Source organism: Solea senegalensis, linkage group LG20 (assembly GCF_019176455.1).
Source record: "Solea senegalensis isolate Sse05_10M linkage group LG20, IFAPA_SoseM_1, whole genome shotgun sequence".
Classification (NCBI taxonomy): Eukaryota; Metazoa; Chordata; class Actinopteri; order Pleuronectiformes; family Soleidae; genus Solea; species Solea senegalensis.
In genome coordinates this window covers 15,663,219-15,675,382 of record NC_058039.1, presented here as the reverse complement: position 1 = coordinate 15,675,382, position 12,164 = coordinate 15,663,219, and the positions used below count along the sequence as shown (strand labels likewise).

The window sequence follows — 12,164 nt, the reverse complement described above, 5'->3', positions numbered from 1 at the left end:
CGAGACATGGACACAGACATTTATAGATCTTTATTTTCTATATTTTCAAGTCATGGAGTAAAACCGTCCTCAAGGCCATAAAAAGCAAAGACAAATCTTAGGGAACCGTACGATATGAAAACTTTATGGGAAATGTGAATAAATGAAGGCGTTGGGGGAGTTTTTCTTTAACACTTGTTAAAATATTACATGCAGCACTTATTTTCAAACTTATTATCGATGCATTAACGAGCCGCTGTGTCGGAATTCATTGAGCAGAGAGTCTGGATGTGAACACCTGGTCCACCTGTGAGGGACCACAGTGGCTCCTCGGTGCTGCCAGCCATTTTAAGAACCAGTCCTGCCTGAGGTGAAGAATTGGCTGCTGTCAGCGCTGTGTATTTGCAAAAAAAAAAACCCGTTATCAAACCCGAGAGTGTATTTTCGTCTGCACCGGCCTCTTGTCAGCGACAAGAAGAGGTGGCGGCCATGCAGTGGAGAAGCCCCCGGATCGAACAACACTCTACTCCTGTGTAATTACTCAGCCTCCATGGGCGCACTGCATGTTGGTGTGCAATGTGACAGCAACACTCCTCCCCCATTGTCAGCGCTTCTCTCTGCAAGTAATGAGGGATGCCACACACACACACACACACACACACAATGCCCATCCCTGTGTGCATGTGTGTGTAAATGAATGGGCTCTACTATTACTGGAGTGCAAAAGAAAAAAAAAAACTGAACAAATTGCACTCTGTTATCTTACTTCAAATTCCTTTTCTTTTTTTTCCGTGTCAAGTAAGAAAGAATAAGATTGTGTGAAGGAGGATTACAGGACTGATTAAAGATGCTAAGTGCGGCACATGCACCTGTGTTTCCGCTCACATCCACAGCACCTGAGGCAGCCCACCAGGCAGAATTAAACAGCTGGATTTAGCCGCTTCAAACCCACACAGAATTATGGCTGCAATATGGTTGATGAAAACAGGAATAATTCCAGCCGCCTACACACGGTGCCTTGACAGCGCTCCTCGAGCACAGGCCCGCGCAACACTTGCAGCGTCTTAGCCACGCGACAAATGTCTTTTAAATACTCGCGAGCGTCCGTATGTTCTGTGGTCGTCTGGCATCAGCTGTGCACGAGGAAAAGGAAGGAAAAAAGTTGCCATCGCTCCGAGCTGCACATGCCGCTACACGCCTGGTCTCCCACGACACTTAAGGCTTGTTTGTCGTCAAAGTTAGGAGTATTAGCTAGAAAAGCAGAAAGACAGCGCTGACCCCCTAAACTGGTCCTGAGGAGACAGTGTCCTGCATGATCTGAGGTGTTTCCCTGCTCCAAACACACCTGCTTTAAATGACTCAGGGCCATTTGAATCAGGTGTGTTGGAGCAGGGACACATCAAAAACATGCAGGGGCAGTGGCTCCTCAGGATCGGGATTGAGAAACACTGATCTCTCCACTGATACATCACAAAGACAGATCGACTCACTGTGAGTCAAAAAATATCCCAATAATACATCCCCCAAAACCCATCATCACTGAGACTTCCCTGACACTCTGACAGACTTCCATCCACACACCCATTAATCACCACTTCCACTTGTCATGAAGGTGTAGCAGGAGCTCACTCAGTCTCAGAAAATGACTGTTGCTGTGTGTGTGCGGAGGAGGGCTTGTAAGAAAAGGACAACCTGGCAAGTTTTGAAATAATGCATCTTTGCCTCGAATCAAGCTACTTTGACTGTGTTTCACCATAATCGGCCAGCAACTGTGCTGCGGTGTTGGAAGGAGTCGTGAAAAGGCCTTAAGTGAGCGCTGCTCTGGGGAATAAACCTTTATTGTGAGCGCAAAGCGAGGAAATCAATGGAGGCTGGTGGTGGAAGAAGATTGGATGCGAGCGTCGGACTGAACTCTTCCTCCCAGTTTTGCGGGGGAAATAACAACAGCGCCTGTCTTTATTTAGCTGACCACACGAGGTCCATTAAGTTCATCACACGGTCCTTGTTACTTGTAACACTCTCCGTGTCAGAGATGCGAGCAACTGTATCACCTTTATCCGTCGACCTCTGCCTCACCCACAGCTGATTAATGCACTGGTGTAAATGGCTGAATAAAGCACTTGACACTTGATCTGGAGAAGCTGCTGTATTTCACCGCACCGTCCCGGCTCCTTTTCACCGCTGATACCCTCATGAGACCCCTCTCACTTCTGAGGTTAAAGGTCACCTTAAGAGAAAGAGAAGGAAGGGAGGGAAGAGGGTGACAGTGGCAGTGTGTGTGTGTGCCTGAGAGGGGGGCGGTTAGAAAAGGGAGCTGGAGGGTCTGGTTTATTCTATGGGGACACTGGAGGAAGAACAAAGAGAGGACCATGTGACTCGAGGTGAAGCCTCCTCTTTCTTTTGTGTGCCACATGGACACGAGCATCTGCGGCGAAAGGCCCCAAACAGAGACGTACGCCGCGCCAAAACAATGCAGAGACACTGTGCTGTTTTCAAGGCGCGTGTGTGGGGTGTTGTTCGTTTGTATAGCTCTCAAGCCGGCATTCATCGGCCCCTTCTGATGCTGACTGGGTCCGGACAGGGGAACTGCCCCGCTCATTACCATCAGTCATCGCTCTGGCTTGAGTCTGCACAGGCTGTTATTGTCCCGCATCAGACCAAGGTGGTTAAAAAGGTTTGTTTGAAAGGTCCAATGAGGGCAACACCAAATACAGATTTTAGGGCGTATAGTAAGCCAGCAATTCATTTCTGAACTTAGTCCAGAACCTCTAATACGACTATACTCTAGTCCGCTTCAAGTCTGCTTCAAGGAGATGGTCTCGCCCAAGTGTTCTCATCCACATCCAGAAGTTTGCAGAGGGAAGAACGGCTAACAGACAGCAATGACGCTGCTGCAACTCTTCCTCCTCTGCTGGCTGAGGCTGTCTTTATCTCAATGTGAGACGAGACACTCGGATCAATGAATTTGTTATTTCGCGATCATCACAGTGGACGATTTGTCTGTTGTGAAGACGTTAAGCGTTTGTTTTCTTCCTCCAATTCTTTCACTCTGACAGGTCACATGTGAAAAGCCAAGGATGAGGCAGATTTGTGCGCTCCATGCGTCGTCGCAAATGACATTTACTTCATCATGTAATGGATGTTTATGGCAGATAAATGAGGTCGTTCTGCAGCGCCGCAGTTTGCTTATGTCCTTGTCATCCAACCTGAATGTCCATATGAGTCACCTATTCTCGACATAATGGACCCATACTAGATGTCTGTCATCCCCGTAACAATGGCACAATGCATAGCAACATTCTAAAGCAGAGCAGCAGACCACAGATGGCTGCAGAACAGACATGGATGCGAGAAACAATGCGGTCTGTTGGTAATTAACAGGGGTCTGCTGAATGAAAGAGTTCTGCTCTGGCGAATCGTCCGTCCAGCCGCTACCGCCTCTCAGAGGTGCAATCACATGGTTGTAATGGGTTGTAATAAGCAACACAATCTGTCTCATTGCTTAATTTAGTTTTTATTGACCCCTAATATCACCTGGGGTGTCATCTACTAAACTAAAAGATAGATTCAACCAAAGGCTTTATTTGGCCTGTATTCGGCCCTGGAGGTGGCCACCATGACTTTAGAAACCTACTTCCATCACTGTAGAAGGAACAGCCTCTGGACTTTTCTTCAGAATTAACCAGTTTGTTATTCAACAAAAAAAAAGAGACCAAAGTTGTGGCAAATCCTCTGTGTGATCGCATCCCTTAGGAGCTAAACAAACACTTTCCTCTGGACGGTACCAGATGACTGTGGGAGGAAATCCTACAGGGCAACTCGAGGAACAAGAAAATAATCCCCAACCTTCTGTCTGTGGCTTCTGTGCTCTAAACACTGAGGCAACACAAGTCGATCTTCTGCCAAATGACTCTGCACACGGTGCCAAATTACACAACGCCACAAAAGTCCATACATATGCAGGTGGCATCGGGGAATAATGCTTCATGACCACTCATATGTTTGAGTCATTGAGCATTTCTGGCCTGGTTAAACCTCAGCCTTGGTAGTGGGCCACGGGGGATGATTCAGTAGATTAAATACGAATATTACCACAGTTCATTTATTGAAATTGTACCATTTCCCTTGGTACTTGTGCACATATTGCATGGAACACTCTTGAGAACCCAACCTCACACATTACTCCTGTGGATAATTGCCGTCGCCTCGCTGTACCAGAGGAGCAGATTAAGCCAATTTGTCACAAAAAAAAAACAAATAGATTGGGGTGACATTTTCCTGAATCTCCTCAACAGATCAAGCTATTTGCTCCTGTCACCACAGGAGAAAAGCAGCCGAGACGAAAGGAGAAAGAGCCTCCCGCGTTGTTGTGTTGAGTAGGTGTGGCTTCAGGACTGGAGTAAGGAGAGGAGGACGGGATCTCATTAAAAATGACACAGCAAAGGGGGAAAACCCAACAAGCGCTGACATTTAATTGTCATTCATCTAAACACCAGTGCCGCAGTCCTGTCAGGGAAATAAACCGGAGTCGGGGAAGCTGAGTGCCAATGCACTTAAGCTGAGAGGAGACACACATAAACATGTCTAGGCCGAATCTAGGTTAACTTTGTCTGGTCAATCTGCTGCAGGTTTTTTTTTTCTATCCTTAATCTCCTCTGTCTTAACACAGTGAGAGGTACGGCACATGATACAACAGAGTGTGAACAACGACGCCGGAGACCACAATTAAATCATCACTAAAGGTGTAAACAGAGTACGACCTATGATTGAGTTGATACTTGATATTAAATAAAGACAAGCTGGAAACAGATACCAGTCCAAACAGCAGTTTATAAAATGCCAATGATTAAGACAGTGTCGTAAGACTTTATATCACATATAGTAATAGTAGTAGGGGGATAATATTGTGCTACAATATTAAGGAATAAGGACATAAAATCAGATTACAACCAATGTAATAGCTTGGGAATGAGAATTACAATAGACTGCCTTCAGTACAACACATTCACATTAAAATGTTGGGTATCAAAAATGATAATTACTATATTTTCAATATGAAACTAAATCTCCTCATATTTTCCATTGTTTCCAAACTATTACTTGGTGAATACTATAGAAATAACCCAACCCAAAGCTAGTTCCACTAACTGTTACTTGACTAGTGTAACCAAATGTGTCAATAATCCCATTTGGTAGTCGGTAACTTTGTTTGATTTTTGAACGCAGTGTAGGACAATATGATAAGGAAACACCAGTTGTGAGCTGATGGAAATATAAACATCAATCCTCGATCATTTGCTTGAAAAGTTGAAATCTTAAACTTAAACTGTCCAGCTGTGCTGAAAACAGAGGAGCAAACCAGCAAAACTCTGGACACAGTGCAATAAAATAACAGACTAACTCTATTTCAAAATAAACAGCAGGAATATGAAGAAGCTGGTGAAGCAACAGTGAATCGTAATTGCTCACGGACAACAGATTTTCCAAATCGCAAATGCAGGTTATTACCATGTATGGATTACATCTCAGATTCCCACTAAAGCCGGCATTGATCCCGTGCAGCCTGAGCTGCATCGCCCGGACTACACCAATTGATCGGCCCCTACTGGTGAGAAAGAGCTGCTGTGGTCCCAGTGAAACCAGCACATTGATCCAGAGAGGCAGACAGAGATTAGACAGCAGAGAAAAAGAACATTGATCCCCAAGCCGCATCCAAAGGGCACTCCTGTCCTGATGGGTTGAGGGAGAGCCAAACCCCCTCCTCCACACCCACCCGCCCCAACTCCTGCGTCCCTCCTTCTCGTACTCCTTCGCTTTGCTCGCTGGACCATGCATCAGTATTGTGTTGCTCTGGCCATGTGCCGCTGTATCGCAGTGAATGAGCCTGCGACCAGTGGGAGGCACCACCCAAAACAGCAACACCAGGGGAGCCATGTAATGTACTGCACGGCTGCCCGACACTGTGAAGCTGTAATATAATAACAAATAACTCATATTTATTCCATCAACTTTCACCCACAGATTAGTTTTCACTATCTCATTTAAAAGCGTGCGAGTATTTGCCCCCGCCCCACACACACACACACGTGACCACGGTGAACAACACCATCAATTGCACACATGTCAAACTGTGATAAATGAGTCCAATAGCTGCACGGGGCAGCGGCGGAGTCCCAGATGCTTCAGCCTAGAATGAGGGGAAACGCAGCCCAGCACAGCCCGCTCCTCCAATGCTCAGTTGTGGAGTAAAGAGACGTTCACCTCAGGGACTGCACTAAATATGTTACCCCCACTACACTGTAACAAGATGGCTCCAATGCATCAACTCTGCCACATGCATGTCCAAAGGAGAAAAAAAAGGACTCAAGAAATAAACTTTTGTTTTAAATCGCCAGTTTCTCTTCATTTGCACAAATGTTTGATGCTCTCCGAAAAACATGAACAATACTTGAGCTACAAATACATCAAAAGAACAGCACTTTGAGCAAGTTCACCAGCATCCCCGCATCCTGGTATGCACACAGACATTCACATACTAATGTTTCATCAAGGCTGCCACAATAGCAGTAAATGGAACGTTCATCCATCAACCCCAGCATCTGCAGGAACCCCTTTTCCCCACAAGCCCTAGAGAGGAGTTTCAGGAGAAAAGGTGGACCGTACCTGTTTGCCAGATGTACACAGGTCTATTTTCCACTGCGGTTTCTGCATCCAGCTCCCAGATGGAGAGAAAGAACAGCGCTAACCTCCAGAGAGAGGGGAGGGGTGCACTACTCGAGACTCCCAGTGTCCCCGCAGCTCTGACGGTCAGCCCCATGGCCACCGCACGGCAACTACTGTAGTTCCCAATGCAGTCCAGAGGAAAAAGGCAAGCCTGGCCACGAGGTACGGAACTGGACTTAAGTGTGGTTTCTGCTTTGTCCACACCAGTGTGTCCAAGAAAGTAATCCCGGGCAGACGGGGCTGAGGTCTTCTCTCACTCTCCGGCTCCTCTCCGATTCTCTTTCTTTCTATGCTCCTAATGAGAGAGAATGAGGTCTGGCAGCAATAAAACAGGGAACAATAGATCCCTAAGCACAGCCTGCTGCTGCTCTATGCCGTCTTGATGCACCACCTCCCTCTCTCCCTCTCCCTCTCTCTCTCTCTCTCTCTCTCTCTATCGCTCACACACACATAGCAGACACATGCACACACGCCCACCCTCTCTACCCTCCCTCTTTCTCACTCATCCCTCAATGCTAGAGGAAGATGCTCTGTGCTTCGACTTGAGAACAAAGTAAAAATAAACCACAAAATAAAAATTGAAATCATGCTCTGGTTTAGAGGAAAAGGTCAAATAAAACTGGGATTTAAAAAGAGGGGTTCCACAAGGCTCTGTCCTTGGTCCACTGCTCTTTACGAGTGCACATAAATCGTTCACAGAAAATTGTGTCATTGAGCAGAGGTGCATCTACGCTGATGACATTCTTAAATGCATCTGAAAAAGAAACAATTTCAATCTTTAGTATAGGCTATCATGCAAGGGAAAATGGGATGGAGGCTGATTGTCATAAGCCCCTCCTACCAGGTGAGCATGGACAGAGATCAACGTTACATACATGAGAGATGACCCGAGGCAATCTCTCATCTCCTGGAAGGCTGAGTCTGTATTGACATGTTTTGATGAGTTCACTGTCCAATTCTCTTTCAGACCTTTTTGTACCTTTTTTTATTAGATGCTATGTAAGCAGTAGCTACCAATGCTGAAATCACAGCCTATTTCCACAGCCAAGAGGAACACCCTCTCTCTCTCTCTCTGTGATTGGTCAAAATTGCCAAACCAAAGTTTAACCCTCTTAGGACCATCATGATAATCAGGCCATTTGGATTTACTTTTGATTTTATGGCTGTAGAATTGTCAAAAAAAATGAGTAGCTGACCTCACAAACCTGTGACACACTGGTGAAGAATGTAATGACAAGAATATGGGCGCAAAGCTCCATTTCTCTGCTTTTTCTGGTATCTATCCATCTTGCCTTCTACCACTTTATGGTAGAACCTTTGCATGGGTTGCTGTGCCAATCTCAGCAGGCGGGGGTCACACACTGGACAGATCTCCTGTCCATAGTTTTTGAATTTTCGAAATATCACAAACGGACTAGGAGTTACGGTCATGAGAAGTACACATGCTAAATGGTAACAGAAGGGTTTAAAGGAGTGTGTGAATCAAGATTTCTCACAGATGAGTTAAGTGACATCATGCTGAGAGGTTATTGATCGATAGCACATAAAAAAATACACATAAGTAATTCCTTTTAAGGACAGACAGAGGCAACAGCAACATTGTGCCATTCTAAATAGGTTGACGTTTGAGTAAAAAAGTGACTTCCTTCTACTTCTCAGCAAACCCAGTTTTTGCTGGATAAATTCTTCTTGTCCCCACCTGCTCTGCTCTGCTCTGCTGCTGCTGTGTGCACACCAACGCTCCCTGAGGCAGATCTGATAGTATTGCTTGACAGAGCCTGTTTTCAGATGACGGACACAACACACAAACAGTCAAGAGCAAACCTTAAAGGTGACATAGAATGCTTGTATCACACATATATGTTAGTTATGGAGGTCTACTTACATATATTAACTTGTTTTCATGGTTAAAAACCTCCTAATCGCTGCAAACGAGCCGATCAAAATATCTCCTCACTGACGCTCTCGTCAGCCGCGCTGTTTCAGACCAAAACCACACCCCCAGAATGTGGACTGTGTTGTGATTGGCCAGCCAACGAGAGCTTTCCCACTGTCCTGTGATTGGCCAGGTACCTGGAAGTGACGTAATAGATAGGCCAGCTCTCAGATACACAGCTCCCCCTCTGGCACGGTGGATGCTCTGCATCTCAGCAGCTACAACGAGAGTAGTTCTTCTTCTTCTGCGGTTGAATGTACGTGACCGGATGTGCCCGGACTAGTGCCCGCACCAGGAGGCGCTATGGTGGTGAGAGGAGTGGTGAGGATTTCTGATGACGACATCAAATTAAGGAAGTGCCGATCCGCTTCGCAGAGCCCAGGAAAACAATACAACACTATTTTCTCAGCAGTGGCTGAACTGTTTGTTCTGAAAATTTAGGGTTTCATAAACGAGGTAATGACGCAGATACACACACAAACGCAGCGTTAATTGGAGCTTCCGGTCTATGTGGGCTTTAAGCAAACTGCAGTAGCCGTCGCGGATCGAGAGAGACCACTGTCTGGCTCTGGTACGTGAACAAATCTGGTGAGCTCACAACATTCATGCACTGAAGGTGAGCAAAATGTGTGCAGGTGAATCAGCGAGGTCCAGTCAAGCGTAGAGTTCTGCATTACTGGTTAGTTACAGCTTCTCAACTTCTCCTTGGCTCTCAGCGGCAAACGCACACTGGGTTTTGGAGTGCACACATGCCTTATTTCCTGGAGGTAGTGTACACACCTATATAAACCTGATTATTAATATTAAACTCATTAAAAGTACCCGGCAGAAAAGATTAGATGCTGGAATGTCAGGTGAGTTTCTTTTATCGCGGTTGTATTTCTAATTGTATACTGGCAACAGTTTTTTGTAACCTGGCAACAGGAAGTGCTTGAGAGAAGAGCTTGGGAAATGAGGTCGCGCGCACCTCCATCGCAGAAAGCAGCTGCTTGTGTGTGTAGACACAGTCCCTGCGGGTGCTATTATGTTTCTGTCAAAACTTATTTTAACTTGCAAATCACTGAGTTGTTATGCATTATTTCCAAAAGGATGATCATACAGAATCTTTTCATTTGTGTAACCAGTGATTTTGGGGAGCACAGCATGAACACACACACACACACCTGCACCAGGCCTGACCACCACACCACAATAACCCCAGACCATACCAGCACTTCACATAGACCACCCCACCCCCCCCAGACCTCCAAAACCCCCAGGGCTCTTCACTTATTTCACAGCCATTAGCTCAATAAATGAGCCTTTCACTCTCTGCTTGATGTCAACAAGAGCCAAGCTGCACCTTCTCTGTCCTAAACTACCCAGCTGCCCTGCTGCTCTGCATTTAAGACACCCAAGTGTACCACAATCATTAACACAGGCACACACACACACACACACTCTTGCCATAACTTCATGAATGTTGGAACAAATCCCAAGCTTCAAATGTAAATCTATTTAATACAGTTTGTTTGTTTTTAAATAAAAACAATTCAACATTGAAATGACTCTCTTTTGTGTGAACTAGCATTAATATATAAACTCGTAGTACAGTCTACAGCATAGCTCGATGCTTTTTATGCTGTATTTTCCATAAAGTTCCTTACATTGCCTTGCTTTAGAAGCACATACATTTGCATACATTTGCATGGCCAATGTGTGCAGGACAATCTCACATTGTTTTTATGACCTGTTAACGCCTATGTTTTCATGTCACGGCTTCATCTTTAAAAGTAGACTCTCTGTGTATCAAACTGCTTGATTGCGTGAGACAGTAGTTCAAAGGGCCTGAATCTGAGTTTCCGAATTGACTTCCAAAAAAAAAAAAGAAGCTTAGAATAAAAAGGGTTCAGACAAGAGAAGAGAGAGAGAGAGACAAGATCAGGTTTAAGCTCTGTGAGCTGTGAAAGAGGAACAAAACATTCAGAACGAGCTCTTCTCCTCCTGGACTTGTGAGTAAGTTGATGCAAACATTATGTCATGCTGTCTGTTTACATCAGTGACAGCAAGAAAAAGCATTACGGCTTCCTGCTCTAAAGGCCCTGGTATAAGTGCGCGTCGCATATCGCGGACCTTGGTATATAAGGTCCTGTAGTATCCCTCTTCACCATTGGGTGGCGGTAGAAGTAAGGACGCAGGGAATAGGACGCATTCCTACCAAAGATGAAGAGAACAATGCTACAGCTCCCTCGCACACGTCTGGTTCGAGCGCCTCACAGTTGAAAGGCCCGTTGGGTCGAGGCTTGGATGACCGTCCTTGGCGAGTACTTCATCTACCTGTGGGGTGGAAATGAAGTTCACGCATGCGCTGTCCACCCAACATTCCAAAATCTGGACTGCACGCGCAGCCTACGCATTGATGACGCAAATTGCATCGAGCACATGGTGCGCATTGGGTCTGCGTGCGGACGTGTACTACATTTTAGTCCAGCCCAACTTCCATAACTAGCGGGACTCAGTTATTACAATTTAGACCTTTGACCTCCCTCCACTCCTTCTCGCTGAAGAAAGGTTAAAGCACCACATAGGCACGTCCAGACAACACAACTGAACCCAGTCTTTGTCTGAACCTAGCCTTACCTCAAGTACCTCAGGTCAGGAATCCACCTGTCCTACTGAACCTAACGAGAAACCAGTCTCCTCAGTGATCCCTGTGCCGCAGTATAACTGTATATTTACTGTGTCTTGAGCACCAGCTGCATGGAAACTAACACAATCTCTCATCTCGGTCATTTATGTAATTTGGTAGAACAGCCTGTACAACACGAGCGAGTGATTACGCGGGTCGCTGGGGCATCTCAAGGAGCAAGAGGACGGGAGTGGAAGAAAATGAGCTGGAGTAAGAGCAAGGCTTTCTGCGGCGGAGCTTATCGTGGGCTCCACGTGGCTGTTATCTGACCCTGATTAGTTGAAATCTGCTGGGTGGGATTATAGTCTCTGCTAAATGTGTTGAAGACGACAAACAGAGGAGGAGTCAGGGACACGCCTGTCGAGGAGAAAAATGGTAAGGATAACAATAATGTTAATTAATTAATTGAGTATTAAATTAATAATTATTATAGCATATTATTAAACAACACACACTGTTGCCTACAGGCTTAGATATGTGCACTGTTATTACTGCTGTGCAAATAAAAATGGGAATTTCGACGCACACTCACTATTCACATTATGTGAGTCACAATTAATTATTAAGTGATTTTTAAAAATAATTTCAGTCACTTTAATTCAATTTAAAAGAGCAAACATTTCAAAGAAGGTCGTGTTTGTTTGTCACCCGCTGTGCATGTTAACGACACACTTGGTTAGACGTGCACAAAGTGAATGTTTGAAAGAAAAATTTACCTAATGCAAAAAAATAAATAATTTAAAAAAACTGTTGTGAAAGCTAAATTGGCTGGATGCAGGTTCGAAAAAAAATATAATTAGTGTGCAAACAAATCACATGAAAGAAGAGTCTCTGGTGCGCAAAGGCTGTTAGTGTATA

The 12,164-nt window shown here is 45.2% G+C and overlaps 1 protein-coding gene across 2 annotated transcripts in view; it reads right to left on the bottom strand.

Moving 5' to 3' along the window:
• LOC122786292 (thrombospondin type-1 domain-containing protein 7A-like) overlaps positions 1-7,100 on the bottom strand; it is a 115,432-nt gene extending 108,332 nt beyond the window's left edge. For both annotated transcript variants that reach the window (XM_044052488.1, XM_044052487.1), the window contains exon 1: positions 6,643-7,100. In XM_044052488.1, coding sequence (XP_043908423.1) covers positions 6,643-6,796 — 154 coding nt within the window. In that variant the 5' untranslated portion in view covers positions 6,797-7,100. The remainder of the gene's footprint in view (positions 1-6,642) is intronic.
• Positions 7,101-12,164: the final 5,064 nt, after the last annotated feature.